Source organism: Vanacampus margaritifer, chromosome 9 (assembly GCF_051991255.1).
Source record: "Vanacampus margaritifer isolate UIUO_Vmar chromosome 9, RoL_Vmar_1.0, whole genome shotgun sequence".
Classification (NCBI taxonomy): domain Eukaryota; kingdom Metazoa; phylum Chordata; class Actinopteri; order Syngnathiformes; family Syngnathidae; genus Vanacampus; species Vanacampus margaritifer.
The window spans coordinates 18,425,103-18,442,107 of NC_135440.1; the positions used below are offsets into that span (position 1 = coordinate 18,425,103).

Here is a 17,005-nt window from a genome sequence, read left to right on the forward strand (position 1 = left end):
TAGCAGCTTTTAAAATGTCTATCTTGGTCTCATTTATTTATAACAAAAAAACATGGCATAGATGAGGTCATGTTAAAATCCATTATAATGCATCATTCGACACCGGATTAGAACAGTGAGTTATTTATAAGATGGAAGAAATGTTTCTGACATGAATAAAAAGACATACTCAGCAACGAGCTGCTTTGTCACATCACAGCTTACTGATGAGGTGACTGGAACGTGATAAGACTGTCAACACTGGATGACATTTGATAGCTGCGCCTGAGGCAGCCTCAGACCTGGATAGCAAACATGCCCTCCAATAGCATTGACAGCAACACCTGATCCAGTATAATCTGTCCTCTCGGAAAGTGGTCCGTAACCAGCAAAAACTTCCTGGTTCATGCTTTGATCTTTTTTTTTTTTTTTTTTGAATCCTTTGTGCATTGAGTGAGGACTTCCTAAAAAGCTTACACATCCCTCATGTAGGAGTTAGTTCTGTAAGTGGATGTGTAATCCTGTCAAATGACCGCAAATATGCAAAAAATGTCCTAAAATACACACAACTACCATTATTACATAATGAAAAAAATGACAAAACATTTTTAGTGAAGATTTTTTTTTTTTTTTACTAAAAGCAATACAAAAGAGAGCAACATTGGGAAATATTTGTCCGAACAGCAATAACAGCATTGTGATACATTGACGACCCCCACAATTAAAGTACAAACCTATATTAATACTTTATTTGACATATAAAAAAAACAACAATACATTGCAGCAAGTGTCCTTCCGTGCTAATTTGTTCAAACTGGATACAAAATTAACCTATAGCGTGTTAAATACAGACATTTACAAAAATTGTCCTGATCATTACTTCTGTTTTAAGGCATCATGTCGTTTGTCTTTATGTAAAAGGAATGCATAGAAAATGTACAGTACTGGCTGTTATTTTGCATTCAAATTAGAACAACTATATAAAGAAATAGTGAAGCAGCAACAGTGCTTATGGTTCATTTTCAGTCTACTTCTGTACCAAATATTGCTTGCATATACAGTACGTATGCTGTTAAGGAAACCACCTTGAGCCCACAGGAAGTTTGGCTTCCTTCAATTCACTCCCATGTGGAGACGAACGCTCACCCCACTAACCTTAATCACACTCCCTCCTGGTCTGTAGTGCAACTGCCTCAGCCAACTCGGCTAAAAACACGTGCTACGCCGCTTTCAACAAGAGCTGGTCTGGAGGTTGCCCTCGGTGAGGATGGACGTGATGCTGGACGAGTCGAAAATGCTGTCGTCGTCGTCTGAGCTGAGTGCAGACGAGTCCAAAGCGGGACGCATGGTGGCCTTGGTTTTCCGTCTGAAATGCATAACAATCAGTGTATTTAGATCATTTTCTAGAGCAGCCTCCTGCATAATTTATTTACTTTGAAGTCAAGTATGAGCATTAGTGTGATTAATCTCAATATAAAGTTGCATTTAAAAAAAATGGCTTTACATGGCATTTGGCTTTATTTTAAGAAGTCTTGAGCTATCGCTTTCTACGTTAATCAGGGACTTGACAGAGCTCCCTCTGGTGGCCATGGCGAGAAACTACACTCAAACATGATCCCCCGAGGCTTTCTGAGTAATGCAACTAGATCGGCATGTGTTGAAAATTCTTTTAAGCACATTGTGAAACACATCCCACACACTGAAAATGTCTTCCAGGTGTGTGAGGAGTGCACACCACAATAAAGGTATCTGATTGCCCGGGTGATGGCGTCATTCACATGTGTTTTCACTTGTCGTGACGCAAAGAGGTGCTGTTTATTGTGCTGCTTCACACACCCGTTAGTAGCTACCTGTTGATACCCAAAAAAGGGAAGGCTTACTTGAGTTCCGTTTCCAAAGCGGTGACCCGCGACTCCAAGGCTTCTTTCAGCTCCATCTGCTCCTCCATGTCCCTCTGAGCCTTCCTCCTCAGCGTGTCAATCCTCTCCAACTCCGTCTCGCCCTCGTCCACCTGCCTCTTCAGAGCCTTCACTTTTAGAGAAAGCTGCAAGGCGAGGGGGGGGGGGGGGGACAGTTGATGAGTGCTCACCCCCTTGTGTCAGAAGTACCGGTAAACATTAAAAGCGCGCTGACCTGGTCCTTCTGTTCAGTGTGTGCTTCTCTCTCCTCGTCCAGCAACATGTTCAACTCTTTAAGCTTCCTCTCCAGACGACGCTGAGACGCCAAAAGTGAATTCTTCTCCCTTCACAAGTGGATAGAGAAGCAACAGTGATCATACACGTAGGCCCTTCTGCATTAGCCCGCAAAATAGGACCCTTAAGAGGCATTTTTGGATAGGTTTGGTGAGGAAAAAAATCAAACACCTTCGGGGATGAATTTTAACCGGAAATGCTCTCCTGCATGCATTAAGGCAAAAAAAAGACTGAAAAAGATGATGCAACTCTATATTGTACTCTATTTCCACTTCTTGTGGGTTTATTGGCCAAGTATCACAATACATTTACTTATAGCAAAGAAAGAACTCTATTCCTTGGTGGAAATCCTGCCAATTTAATACTCCTCTAAGATAAGATGAACAGTCAAATGTAGCAAATAGTATTAGTCACCAACTGTTTATCAACTATATTTGATATTACTTGTTACAAGAGATATTGTTTCATTTATATATTTACCATTACATGAGTGGTTAACTTGTTTTCGTTGTGATAGTGATTAACACGTCTGCCTTGCAGTTGTTGAAATTTTGACTGAGGCCCTCAGATTTTGCATGAGTTTTCTCAATGTACCCTAACTTCCTCCATTTAAAAAACGTAATGCATTATAGGTAAACTGAGGATTGTCCACAGGTGTGAATGCTTGTTTGTCTTTACAGTATCTGCCCTGCAATCGACCAATCCAAGATGTAATGGACGGATGGCATTATGTCAGCGATTCATTTCTTATTTACACTTGACTGACAGCTAAGAATGTTAAAAATCATATGTCGAGCAATGTTATGTGTAACAGCTTAGAATGTTTAATAGAATGTACAGTTAAAGTATTAAGAAGAATTGATTAACATGCATTATTTACTGATAACAGTACCTGTCCTCAGAGCGCAGACGTTCCTCAAGCTCCTGGATTTTGCTCTCCAGCTGAGAGGCCCCAGCCGAGGAGCGAGACTGGCCCTCCATGTCGGCGACGCGACCCCTCAACTCCTTGAGCTGTAGCGACACAACCAAATAAGTCAAGTCTGACAACACACAGAGCAAAAACCAAATCATGAGTTGTTGAATGTGGACTCACATGTCTCTCCATGGCGTTCTTGTCCAACTCAAGGTCCTGTTTGGATGAGCGCTCCTGCATGAGCTCGGAGCGCAGCTGGTCAATCTGGTCTCTGCTTCTGGACATGCGCTCTGTCAACATCTCCGCGCTGCTCCTCTCCTCCTCCAGGTCCAGCTCAAAGCGCTTCACTTTGTCCTGAAAGGGAGGACCACACAACACACTGTCACCTGTGGTGTCCCTCAGGGTTCGGTATTGGGTCCCCCTGGGAAACCTCATCAGCAAATATAGGGTTTCCTATCACTTCTATGCTGATGATACACACGTCTATATAAGGACAACTCCCACCTCTTCCATCCCCCTGCCAACATCCAAACTGTCTGCCTGCCTGGAGGAGATAAAGGTGTGGATGAAGCATAACTTTCTGCAATTAAACAGCTCCAAATCAGAAGCCATTCAAATTGGCACTCCACACCAGCTCCGCTCTTCTGCCATCACCAGCATCACCTTTTTCCGGTCAAAGCATCCCTCTCTCCACATCTGTCACTAACCTTGGAGTTAAAATGGACCCTCAGCTCACATTTGTCACACACATCGAACCCCTCTGTAAAACCTCATCTTACCATTTTAGAAACATTGCGAAACTTAGTCGTACACGGTCCCTGGCAGATTCAGAGAAGCTCGTCCACGCCTTTATCTGCTCCTATTGCAATGCACTCCTCATCGGGATTCCTGGCAAGAACATCCAGAAACTGCAGTACATCCAGAACTGTGCTGCCAGGATCCTGATGGGGGTGCGCAAATTTGACCACATCACCCCCATCCTGAAATCACTGCATTGGCTCCCGGTGTCCCTCAAAATGGAATACAAGGTTTCCCTCCTCACTCATCAGTGCATTCACGGTCATGCCCCACAATACCTCAAAAGCCTCCTCACAAACCCTCCGTTCTACATCCCCAAACCTCCTTCAAGCCCCCAAAACCAAGCTCCACACTAAGAGCGATCGGGCCTTCTTCTCGGTGGCTCCGAGGCTGTGGAATGCTCTCCCTGACCGCCTGAGGGCGCCGCAGCCTATTGACATTTTTAAACGGGCTCTTAAAACTTTTCTTTTTGCTACACTTTTTGTGTTTGTTTGTTTTTGTTTTTTTTACTCTGAGATTGTTGAAATATAAAGTGCATTACAAATGTATTATTATTATTATCTCTACTATGTTTATTCTTTAACTCATTCACTTCAAGCCATTTTCACTGAAGCAATCCCCTTCGCTACCGGCTGTTTTACTGATTTTGCAAGACCCACAGAATTTTGTGTTCTATTGCTATAAAAACATGGAACCTAAGAAAAGAAAGATTAGAGTCTCTTCTTTCTTCAGGAAAAAAAATGTATCTGTTTCTGTAATTAGCATTAGAATAAAGCTATGTTTGATCAATATTCACATTCCTGGTGAAAACACTTGCAAAAAGAGCTTATTGCAACATGGTCCTGGTTAATCTCTTATACTCTGTTGCCATCTGCTGGCAGTTTTGCCACCTCTTCATGTCAGAAGCTGCATCAAAGCCTACTTTGCATTAAACATTTATTTATTTATTTTTAAACATGTATATATACGTTTTGGGGAGTGAAGGAAAAAGTATTAAAAACTTGTTCTCACGTTTTTAGGTTTGAATGATTTAAATATGAAGTGCAACCACAAAATATTTGTCTATGTCATGTTCTGACTGGTTCAATTTTCAACACATTGCCAAACTTCCGGAGAGGATTACAACATCAACATTGGAATGCTACTAATGTCTTATAACTTAAAGACCTACCAAAAGTTTGGAGATAAATATGAATAAAAAATTGAGGTTGAACCGTCATCAGATGTGACGTCAACCTGTAACCAAGCAAGAACCCTACTGATTTAGAATTATTCCCAACATACAGTTTCTGAAGTACCATCAAAAGTCAGTTGTGTTATTTTTTTTTCATACAAACCGTCACCCAATTCATGGGTTAGCTTGAGTGAAATCAGTTCTTGCATTCCAGCTAAGTGACACTGAAAATGGTAGCTTGAGGGCCCCATATGGCTTATCCCACTAGCACTGTTTATATTCTCTTTTTGCATGCTTCAATCCCCTCGCATCCCAAACAGAGAAACAAACAGATGCACATATTTTACCTCCAGGATACGAATCTCCCTGGTCTTCTCGTTGAGGCTGTTCTTGTCCGCCTCATGCGCTGCCTCCAGGTGGCGCAGTCTGTTGGTGAGCATCTCTTTATCCAGCTGGTGGTTGTCCCTCTCCTCGCATGCGAGCAGGAGCTCCTTCTTCTGTCGTGACAGCTGCACGGAGTTGCAGTCATATTAGGCACGGTCACGCCAAACTCACTGATCATCACACTTTTTGACCCGTTTGTGTTTGGCGCCCACCTCCTCCTCCAGTCGCCTCAGATTTGTGTGACTTCTGTCCAGTTCGGTTTGAGCGTCGCTACCGTGACGTTGCACGTCCTGCATTTCCTTGCGTGCGCGCTCTCTCTGCTCCTCCAGTTGAACCTTGAGACCTTGCACTTCGCCTCTTGAGGACTCAGCGAGAGACTCAAACTGACAGCGAGACAAGAGGGGTGGGGGGAGAGAGAGGGCAAAGCAGGGATGAGAAGGGGATTATTTTGGTGCTTTGTGTTGACTAGGGAGCATCCTGTAGCAGTGGGGTTTGCAGAGTGACCCAATACACTACAATATCACATTTTGCTAAAGATAATCACAGCAAATGTGTGAGAAATAAAATTTAAAACATCAGGATATTTGAATATCAAACCCCTTTAATACACAGAATAAAAAGAAGACCTTTATCAAGAGGCAATAATATTTATTTTTGTCCCTCCTTCCCACCTCCTTGTTGATTTTCTCCAGAGCTCTCTCCTGCTGTCGCTTGAGCTCCTCCATCTGATTGATGGCCTGCTTGAGCTCTTCCTTATCTTTCTCAGCATCCTCCACACGCTGACTGAGTTCACGGAGCTCCTGTGTTTGGCGGGAGGCTTTTCGCTTCGCCTCATCCAGCTCGGTTCTCAGGCCTCTCACTTCATTGTGGAGGGCGAGCTCAGTCTCTGAGCTCTGTGCGTTGGTGGTCAGCAGTTGAGCCTGAAAACCCCGCGGTCGAGTTTAGCGCAATCGCTGTGATTGATTTTAGGCTTTAAGGAGGAGCTCTCACCTCTAACCGAGATAGTTTGTCTTTGAGACGTGTTTGGGACTCAGTCTGTTCCTTCTGGGCATCTTCTAAAGACTGAAGGTCCGCCTGAGATCTACTTAAGCGGGCTTTACTGGCTTCCAATTCGTCCTCGGCTGATGACAGTTTTGCTTTGAGCTGGCTGGCTTCATTTTGTGCTTCACTGAGCTTCTGCTCCAGTTCTGAGATGGCGGATGGGTCTGGGAGCTGTGGGACAGAATAACAAGGGAAGAGAATATAGAAACAAATGATTTGAGTGTACAGTATACAGAGCGTTCGGTCTGTCATTTGGGTTTCATTTTAGCAACTAACCTTTTTGTTTTTCTCCTGGGCCTTGGCAAATTCATCCTTGGCCTTCTGCAACTGGTTCTTCAGACGGTCAATCTCATATTTTAGTTCTGCCTCTTGCTCCTGATGAAGTTTTTTTAACGAGATGATCTCCATCACCTTTTTGTCAAATTCCGTCTTTTGCTTCTCTACCTCTGACTTTGTCTTCTGCAGATCAGCACTGCGTCGCTCAAGCTCCTGCAAAAGATCATGACCAACAAGATTTATTGTATTTCTCTTTTAGACTCCTGTGAACCTCAGCGTGCGTGTGAGTGCGCTCCTGCACCTGGTTTAGAGTCTGTGTCTGGTTGGGGTCCGGCATCTTTTGTTTCATAGTGCTCATTTTGTCCTGGAGCTCTTTCAGCTCCTCCTCACTCTCCTCTTTCTCCAGTCGGGTTTGCAGGAGTCTTAAATGTTAACACATTAACATAATCTAATCATATTTTTTGTATGATCACGTGTATATGCATGTAGTGTATGTATGATCATTTGTTTGATTAGCAGCTGTTGGATTAAATTAGATCATGTGAGTTAATGATCAAAAGCAGTCATTACGGAATCAACATTCCCTGTTTGCACTGAACAGATCTTTTCAGACAAAGTCTACAGTAAATGGAATTTTGAAGCTAAATACATTCAAATGGAAGAGCATCCACACAACACAGCACGTGCTAAAAACATTTGGCGTAAACACAGTGAAGATTTAAACAGACAACGTTTAAAATGATCCACAGTCTTTGACAAAACTATTTGAAACAAAGGCCTCAATTATAATGACCAAAAATATAAACAACACTTTTTTTTTGCCTATGGCCCACTACTCTGGAATATTGCTCACAAATCGGTCCAAATCTGTGAAAGTGAGCACTTCTCCTTTGCTGAGATAATCCATTCACCTCAGTACAATATAGTAAAACTGCACATTTTTTACCTTTGATTATGGACAGGCTAAGGCACACCTGTGCAATAATCATGCCGTCTAATCAGCATCTTAATTTGCTTCATCAGAAAAAAAGGGGGGAAAAAGGGAGCAAAATATTTAAAAAGTGTGTTGTTTAATTTTTGTTCAGGATTGGCCCATAACTTTACACTCGTCACAAATTATGGATTCACGTTTGGAGAGCATCGATGTTACACATTTGCATATCTACACACAAAACTGCACAACTAGTGACTCTCACGCTGCTTCGTGGTTGCTGGTTGGCTCTCTGACAAAGATAGGCAGAAACATTGAGCAAGTAGGAGGAAAGGAAAGATATGGATATGAATACATAAATTAGACAGCAAGTGCAGAACAGACATTGAAACCAAGGCAATCTTTCTATAAAATCTTTCAACTTACGCTTGTTTTGTAGACCGAAGTTCATCCCTAGTGTTGTGAAACTGCTCCATCCAGTGGCCGCTCTCGTCCCTGCAGTCCTCTAACTGCTGCTGTAGAGTACGAACTGACGAATTGATACGCAAGCGCTCAGCCTCGATCCCAGCGTGAGACTGACAGAGAGGAGAAGAGATTAAGCAAGTCAGGTACAGGTGACAATGCCTGAGTGTGAGATGAAAACCCTACGAGCCATTTTAGGGGCGGGCGATATGGCGTGTGCAATGTTTTCACAAAAATCCAATTACCGATTGTAATTGATTCTTCCCTTCTTCGGTAACAGAAAAGGCAAATAACAACGACAAATTCAAAACAGGTGTTACTCTTCTTTTTTTTTTTTTTACCTTACAACATTTGCTTTATTCATTCTCATACCAATTTTTGCTCACATTTTTATCTTCCACTGAAATAATAAAAGTATGTTTTTTTTGTTCTTCGGTCTTACAATCATAACATGCATGTAAATACAATCTTTAGTAAATTAATTAAAACTCTGACAAAGTAACATAAAATGAGTTGACATACTGCATGCATATATTTGTTGTTGAAGCTCAAATGAATCAATAAAATTGATGTGAATTCCAATAACGCTTCATCTGGTGCCTGTGTAAGAATGTGTGTGTGCACGTGTACCTGGGACACCTGCTCCATGCTGCTCCTCAGTTTCTCCATGTCAACGCTGTACTGCTCTCGGAGAGCCTCGATCTCCTTATCGTGCGTGGCCACCTCATCCTTCAGTGCTCCCTTCAGTGCCGTCAGCTCCCTCTCGCGCTGCCGCAGCGCCTCCTCCAGCTTTTGCTTCAGGCGGCAGGCCTCCATCATCTCAGCCTCCACAGTCACCATGTCCTGGAAAACATCCCCGGGAGATTTCGTATTCATAAAGCGCCCGTCAAGGTAAATTGCAACTGTATGTGAGTGTTGATGTTGTTGTACCGTCTTGTTGTCATTTTCTCTTCTCAGTTCATCTTGGAGCTCGGCCAGCTGGTCCTCCATCGCTCTGGCGCGACCCTCTGCATTTTCTCTTTCTATGCGCAGCTGAGTCAGTCTGCAAGGGAAAACATTTTCTATTTCAACTCAATCATAATATGCAGACTTATAGATGATATGTCTACTGTGTTTTTGTGGTAAAAATGTATAACACGACACATGGTGGTATCAACTATTTGTAAAGCGGCACCTCCTCTCTGCGTGTATGTGTGTGTGTGAATATTGTGTTCCTCACTCAGACTGGGTTTCATTGAGTTCTTTCTTCTTCCGGGCCAGCGTTTCCTCCAGTTGCATATTTGCATCCAAACAGGAGTCCAGCTCATCTTTCAAAGCTTTATCGGATCGGTTAAGGGAGCCCTGCACACAAGCAGAGATGATAACTTAATAAGAACACTGGACCAAGATGGCATCCAAGCGTCAAACAATAAGCCTATAACAAATGTTAAAGCTGCTGGCTATTACCCAAAGATCAATACGCAACTGGGATTAAGTTATTATGGGCTATTAGAGATTAAGACCCGCCCAACTTCCTTAAGACAATATGTAATGAGTCATTACTGAAGTTACATTCTTGTGTCTGTGCACCTCTGACCAACGCAGAGGATTTCAAGGATTAATCCGAGGATTAATTTGAAGCACACTCCACAGTATACCAAGCCCTCCTGGTTGTTAAAAAGGCATAAACACTTAAAGTGGAATCCCACTCACAACGTCATTCTTTTCTGAGCTGCTGTTGGTTTTTCAAGGAGACCTGCATAAGTGTTTGAGTGTGTGCGCGCTCCACCTACCCTTCGGTCCTCCTGCAAGGCACTCTGCAGCTCCGCCACCTTCCTCTTAAGCTCCCTCTTTTCTCTAATCAAGTCCAAGGGCGCTTCTTTATTCTGATGAAGACAAATGTGTGAGGAAAGGTTTACTCTTTAAGCAGAGCAACAGAAGTGTATAAGCATCAATCTGAAAAAAAAAAGCAGACCTGAAGGTTCTGAATCCGCTGACAGATCATTTTGACTTTGTGCTTGATGGCAACATCACTCTCCATGGTCCTGAGGAAGAGAGCAAAGGAAAGAAAAATATTTATATATTAAAAAAATGTTTAACACGTGATTAATGACCACCACTTAGTTGGAAAGTTTGTACTGGGAGAATTCCAGTCGCAACACAGCAGACACGTCCACATCAAAATTTAGCAGCAATAAATTTAATAATAATGTATATTTTGTGGAGACTGGGGTCAAATTGTATTTTTACTTTAAAAATGTGCAGAATTTACTTTAAGTTACTTCATGTTAAAGATTAGATAGCTCTTAAGATGAAAAGAAAATCAATATATACTTACATTATACTGCAATATCACATTTTATAGGATGAATATGATCATTTATAAGAGGAGAAAAGGATTGCGTGTACAAGGAGGCGTGCAGTGTGTACCCTTCTCTGAGGATGCTATATATGGTCTGCATGATCTGCTCCTCCTCCCTGCTCATCTCTGCGCTCTGGTCTAGCAAAAGGTCAGGGGTAACCTTAAGACAAAGAGAAGAAAACGATTCTTGAAATGAGGCGAAAAGTACAGACCCTCTAATAAAAGTCATTCTCACGCGTGGCTCTGTCTCCACGGCAACATATCGCTGCTGATGAGCCGAGTGTGCGGGAGCGTTGGTGGGAACATTCTGGCTGCGTCCCGGGCTGCTGTGAGCTGAGGACGAGGGCGAAACATAGTGGTTGGTGGTGGTGCGTGCGTGCGCGCCTCGAGCATCCTGGGAAGGCGATAAGCCATGCTGCTGACCTGCGCTTCTACCATTGTCAAACCTGTTCACCAAGTGGTTGACAGCGGGTCCCTGCTGAGGCGGGCTTGAAAAGTGCCGTCTCTCACTCAGTGAACCCACTGAGCCGTTCACTTTTGCCTTATAGGAACCATCCCACATATTGTGAGCCGCTTCTCTTTCCCCTCGTACTCCCAGCCCGCTGTCCAGGTTGCCATAGCTGCCGGATTTTCCGTCCCCTGGAGGTCTAGACAGCTGAAAATCCTGATCGCCAGTCCCCCCCTCCCCGTCTCTGTCCAGGAGTGATCCGTGGGATTGGGCCCGACGTAGCCCCCCTCCATCATCTGCCCCCTGTGCTGCTAGCTCGCCCTTCTCCCTCCTGCGAGGGAGGCTACTGTAGCCAGAATTGGACTCAGTCCTGAGCTGAACTCCGTAGGAGTCCCCCTTCTTGCCGTCTTTCAGGACAACGTACGGCTGGCCGGCAATGCCCTGCACCCGGACCGCCACGCCATACTTGGAGGAGGACTGAGACTTGGGCTTGGCTTGAGACCCATGTTGGCCACCTCCTAATCCTCGGGGGTCATGCAGGTCATTGATGAAGCGGATCTGGACACCGTGGTCCACCGGAGCCCTCTGCCCGGAGGATGATGTATTCATGATGTCAACACTGGGGTGAAAAGCAAATAAAATGTGAACTCTTCATTGAAACTAGATTGGTGAATTTAATTGACAGATTATCTAAACATACAGTATAATAAAGGAGAAAACATCTGAATTACATGAATATCCACTTAAAATCTTATTTTACAATAAATTACAGCACAGCACAATGGAACCACTACGCCAAATAGTGTTGATCTACTTTTTTTTTTATGTATGTGACAGTTACGAATGTTAAAGCTACAGTGGCAGTTAGAGCAAGTGATTAAACAATAAAAACAAATTTTCCCTGGTCACTTTTTGCATTCAAATTTTGAGCTGAGCAGCGTTGCAATGAATCCCTCAAATGTGCAAATCAAAATACTGTACCATAAACAATACCTCGTCTTCCAACAATCCTGAGAAGTCCAAACTTTGCCTGACAAACAGCAGCTAAAGGATACAAGGTTCAAACACAGTAACACTTGCTGCTTGTGTGGACTTTGTCCTCGGTGCGCCGCATTAGTGATTAACCTGAAAGCATACACCCATGTATCACTTTCGCCTGAGCCGAGCAACCAGGCCACATACTTTAGCAATCTGTCTCTTTAGACCTCCTTTACAGACAACCAAAGCAAACTTTCTCCTGTTGTTGCTCATTTAACCACTTTTCAATCTCCTTACATCTCTCCACACTTCACATATTGATCCAATATGAGTGTTACTTAGCAGGTTTACAAAGTCATCACGTAGACATGTCTATTCTTATACTGACTGATCATGCAAGACTCACACTAGGTAACTCTTGTGATCTCCTTCTTGTGTAAAACAAATGGCTAAATCCTTTTAAAGCACTCCCTTGGTGACCTCTAAACTCACTACCTTCCACTCCCTCTTTCAAGGTAAAAGAGCCAAAGTGGATTCAGAGATTTATCAACGGCGAGTTGAAGGTTTCTGTGTTGAATACTCTGTTTCTCTCACAGACCCAAAGTCACAACAAGAAGTAACAATCACGTCGTTGTTTGGCACACAGAGCTGTCTGCTACGGATCGCTTACGCAAAAACACCTTGTTACATTTGAATGCAACTCTCGGAATGTGAATGAGGGCAAAACACTGACAGTATTGTCACATGTAGGGTTTGGGCCATTTCATCCCTGTTTAATTTTTTGTGTCCACACAGTTTAAAAAAAAAAAAAAAAGGCCATTTGACATGACATAATCTCCTCGATCTAGCGGATCTAGTATACAATAATTTAATCAGTTAGGGCAGCACGATAGAGTACAAAATGCGGTAGCAATGAAGACTGCAGCTCAACTTCCCATAGTTGATGGGACAACTTCACCTCAGTATAAAAGGACAGATTGTATACGCTGTCAAAGTGAGCCTGACAAGTTATACACTGACCTATGACACACTGTATACGGTTACTGTACGTGAGTGTCGAACTAAACAATGGACACACGGGAATGACACTACCACCTGCGGTATATCAAAACTACAGTAGACATATCGCGCATTAAATATGGTTAAATATTGTTTGACGTTACCTTCAATAAAAACCAATTGGGAGAAAAGTCAGTCCAGATGAAATTAAACTGTAACATTTAATATTTGTATTATTTATTTTTCACTTCTGTGCCATTGCTGTGTTGATGACGATACTTATGTAGTTACCTGCTGGCTGTGTGCAAATAAGGGATGCTCTCATTAAATATAAACATATTGTTATGAGATATAGGTCACTTGAAAATACATGTTAACACTAAAAAAAATCTGAATCTGACACTGAGGTTCCAAGAGAAAGCAGAATGAATAAGAGTCATGGCGTTCAATTATAAAGTGAAAACTGTGAACGTTGCATAACTTAAGAGAAAGTTTGGGGGAATTGAGAAAATGCACGAAAGACCTTTGAGAATATCTAAGTGGTTGTGGTGTGACTTTGTATCATCACATTTAGTGCACAGTTAGTCGATTTCTTTTTCGCCCTCTGGGAGCTGCAGAGGAAGCGGCGTCGCATCGCATTTGTGCAGCCGAGCACGAGTTCTGCAGCCGGTCTGTCTTTGCAGCAAGGTCAAACAAACACTATGCAACGCTGACCAATGGAATAAAGATACATAAGAAGACAGAACGTGAGCGGCCAATCAGGGGCCATGATGCTCCCATAATGTTAGAGTTAAGTATTAAAAGTTTAAATGCAGTGATGACACTTCATATGTGCTCATCATCCAATCCATGACATTGAGAAGCCGTTCAGAGAGGGACAAGGGCGATGGGGGGACTCATCTTATTGTCCAGCTGATGTGGGGCGGAAAACAAGGGCAGTAATTCTGAGAATGCCAAAACAAGAGATTCCCCCCCCCTTCCCTCCCCTCCCGTGCTTGTTCATTCCCCTTCTCATGACGACAACCAGGGGTCTTTGTTTGCAAATCTCTCATTTTCAGACTAAAACAAACAACCACAATGTATGTTGTTGAGCAATATCCAGTACTTAAGGGATATCGTATACTGTATGTACCATAAGGTTTTTACAAAACGACCAGGTTTCAATAATAAGGTCAGCTCAAATGAAACTTCTGAATTTGACAGTTGTCAGAGATGAAAAACTGAGATCCAATTTTGGAGCAATACTGAGATGTCAAGTACTCATTGCTTAAGATGTGCAGTCCACGTTTACATATTGTTTCATGAAATATGAAAAGTTGTAGTGATAAAGCCACAGATTTGCTTACAATATTGTTGTAATCTGGATTATCATTTACTAATTTGTTTATGTCACACTAGTTTGGACACAATTACATTCGATTTTTCAAAATTGTTTAGCTCTATTGGGGAAAGGGAAGTCAGGGCTTCCCTGCTTAAGCTGCTGCCCCCGCGACCTGACCCTAGAAAAGCAGCAGAGAATGGATGGAAAAGATAAATAAAAAGCAAAACTCAGAATTCTTTGATACTCACTTAACTGGTGAAGTATGCTGGCGTTCTGTGACAGCAGCACAGATAAATGTAGTCAAATGTTGCAAAAAGTCTTTAAAGGCCAAATTTTAAAAAAGCAAAAAAAAAGTTCATCCTTTGATGCTCACTGAACCAGTCACTCTTGACGAACTCACCAACTGAACTCTGACACATTCTTCTTGTTTTAAATTGCAGGAAAATTTGATTGTGTGATTAAAAAAAAGGTGTGGAGCAAAGCGAAACCACAGCATTGTTTTGTGTCGTTCACATCGTCACATCAATGAGTCACCTGCTGGAAGTGCGTAAAGTTCAGAATGACACCCATTAACCAATAAAGCAATCAGATCAATATTTGAATGTTAAATGGTGACAAAAATGCAGTTATATAAAGATAACTATCACTCACTGATACAAACGAGCCTCCCTCCATTTTGTCGTCCACAACAAACAGCCATTTATTCATGTTAAATACAGTCACTGGCACAGAGGGAGCTTCAATGTAACCAACTAGTGCACAAATGACACATTTTAGACATACACGTGCTCCTCTTTCCCACGTTCCTTTTATACTCTCTCATATACGTCCCTCATGTGTGTGAGAGATTATGAGACTGACATTTATCTGACTATTTGACCACTTAAACACCTGCTGATAACCACTTTATTTCCATGACCAGAAATACTAACCACCATCACTTCGATGGATTTCACTGGTGCAGTGATTAATTGTACAACATGGAATATCGATTACAAAATGGCTGCCCCAAATAGGTAAATTAAACAACTTACATATATTGTCTCGTTGTTGTTTTTTACACCTCATAAATGCCCAAGAGACAACAGGTGGGCTGCTTTATTTCTCCCTCCTTCCAAATGCTATTACCCTATTGTGTTCTTTGAATGTTTTAAAACTGTTTTGACGCAATTATAATAAGCCACATACTAAATATATATTATAAACGTGAGCTGACGTGACAGAAGAATTCATCCAAAGCGGAGTTAGTCACTGTTAATCACTGTTCTAACGATTCAAATGGCGTCAGCTAACCACCCAAAAACGACAATTAGTGACTTTAAAAAGTCTCTATACATGATAGAAAATGAGCTAGAAAAAAAACAGGTCAATGACAGCTCGTTTGCTTTACTGTCTGACAATAATGAACGTCACCGCAAAACAAAACAAAAAAAGTTACCTCGTACTCCTGCCGCGTTCCCTGCTCGTCTGCGTCACTGCTGTTGCTTCCCGTGTTGAATATTGAGTGTATTTTCACGGCCTCGCATCCGAAAACACGCACGAAAGAGTCTCAAATTGACTTTGAAAGAAGTTCATTGTGCGGCGTCGGGAGCAACCTGTTACCTTCGTCTGGGATGGAACGAGCCCGCCCAGCCTCTCCGGAAGAAGCGATCTGATTGGGCGAACGGCAAAAAAAGTAGGCGGAACCCTGGTCGGAGACCGTGTCTTCTATTGGCTAAATCTCGAAAACAATCATTTGACCTGATTTATAATACAGTACGCTAATACAGTACTCTGACTTTTACATTAACAGGATCACTTGTGAGTAATTTCCTGAAAGAGCAATAAACATAAAATAAAGATAATCAGTTTTCGAGACAAGTGCACTTAGATGACTAAAGACTGACTAAACCCTGTTAGTTTCGCCTTTTTAACCAGGAGATGGCGCAATTATTTACTTTGTCTTTGTCGACATTCAAATCAGCACACGCACGTTCTCATTCGAGGCGTCTGCAACTGAGTTTTTGTTCAGTTTCATAAACAAAAATAAAAACACAAAAACAAAATATTGTACAAAAAAAGAATATTCAAATGTTTTAAATAGGAATCACGATTATTACATGCAAATGAATCTGTTGTGCAACAACAGTAATTTCAATTAAAAGTTCCTGATTACTATAGAGTAAACCTTTTCTAGTATTTTGTTTACCCTGTTTTGCTGCATGATACAACCAAATTATTGGCAACAGCTCGTTAATATCTAATGCAGTTTTATATTACAAACTACAATAAAATAATAATAATAATCAGAATACTATCATTCACGTGCAGTATCAATCAAAACTAAAGATTTGAGCTTTAAGTGCGATTTTTCTTTCTTTTTTAATCTTACAATGGATGTCATTAGCTGGTGCTGGTGCTGGTGCAAATGTCATTGTCTATTTATGCAAGTACTTAAAAGTGTGACACGGTTAGGCTTTAGTCACCCTACAACCCCGCCCACTCTAGTTAGCCACGCCCCATATATATATATATTAAAAAAAGGACTTCCCAAAAAGTCTTCGCACAACTTTCCTTTTCACTTTACTCATTTACTGTGCTGGGTAAGCTGGACGTAGCGTATCACATACCGGTAATGGGCTCTTCACTTGGTTCCAAGAAAATCTTCCAGTTTTTTCGAGTGTTCGCTCTGAAAAGGCTTCTCTTCAAGCTGAGAGGATAGTTGTTACTTGGGTCCAAATAACCTGTCGATGACACTCAAGGCGCACCAGGAGGAACACCCATCTGGC

At 42.1% G+C, this 17,005-nt stretch overlaps 1 protein-coding gene across 6 annotated transcripts in view; it reads right to left on the reverse strand.

Moving 5' to 3' along the window:
• Positions 1 to 582: 582 nt before the first annotated feature.
• cgna (cingulin a) overlaps positions 583 to 17,005 on the reverse strand; it is a 33,773-nt gene continuing 17,350 nt past the window's right edge. Inside the window, exons 1-21 of one of the 6 annotated variants that reach the window (XM_077574689.1) lie at positions 15,676 to 15,873; positions 10,915 to 11,558; positions 10,727 to 10,824; positions 10,560 to 10,651; positions 10,105 to 10,174; positions 9,923 to 10,015; positions 9,370 to 9,491; positions 9,081 to 9,192; positions 8,781 to 8,993; positions 8,115 to 8,263; positions 7,059 to 7,179; positions 6,758 to 6,970; positions 6,431 to 6,652; positions 6,112 to 6,360; positions 5,653 to 5,823; positions 5,404 to 5,565; positions 3,265 to 3,438; positions 3,064 to 3,182; positions 2,113 to 2,221; positions 1,860 to 2,023; positions 586 to 1,345 (exon numbers count right to left, since the gene is read on the reverse strand). In XM_077574689.1, coding sequence (XP_077430815.1) covers positions 1,210 to 1,345; positions 1,860 to 2,023; positions 2,113 to 2,221; positions 3,064 to 3,182; positions 3,265 to 3,438; positions 5,404 to 5,565; positions 5,653 to 5,823; positions 6,112 to 6,360; positions 6,431 to 6,652; positions 6,758 to 6,970; positions 7,059 to 7,179; positions 8,115 to 8,263; positions 8,781 to 8,993; positions 9,081 to 9,192; positions 9,370 to 9,491; positions 9,923 to 10,015; positions 10,105 to 10,174; positions 10,560 to 10,651; positions 10,727 to 10,824; positions 10,915 to 11,548 — 3,423 coding nt within the window. In that variant the 5' untranslated portion in view covers positions 11,549 to 11,558; positions 15,676 to 15,873 and the 3' untranslated portion in view covers positions 586 to 1,209. Of the gene's footprint in view, positions 1,346 to 1,859; positions 2,024 to 2,112; positions 2,222 to 3,063; positions 3,183 to 3,264; positions 3,439 to 5,403; positions 5,566 to 5,652; positions 5,824 to 6,111; positions 6,361 to 6,430; positions 6,653 to 6,757; positions 6,971 to 7,058; positions 7,180 to 8,114; positions 8,264 to 8,780; positions 8,994 to 9,080; positions 9,193 to 9,369; positions 9,492 to 9,922; positions 10,016 to 10,104; positions 10,175 to 10,559; positions 11,559 to 15,675; positions 15,874 to 16,846; positions 16,996 to 17,005 lie in introns of those variants that run through there. The other 5 variants (XM_077574687.1, XM_077574686.1, XM_077574684.1 and 2 more) reach the window with 5 other exon arrangements.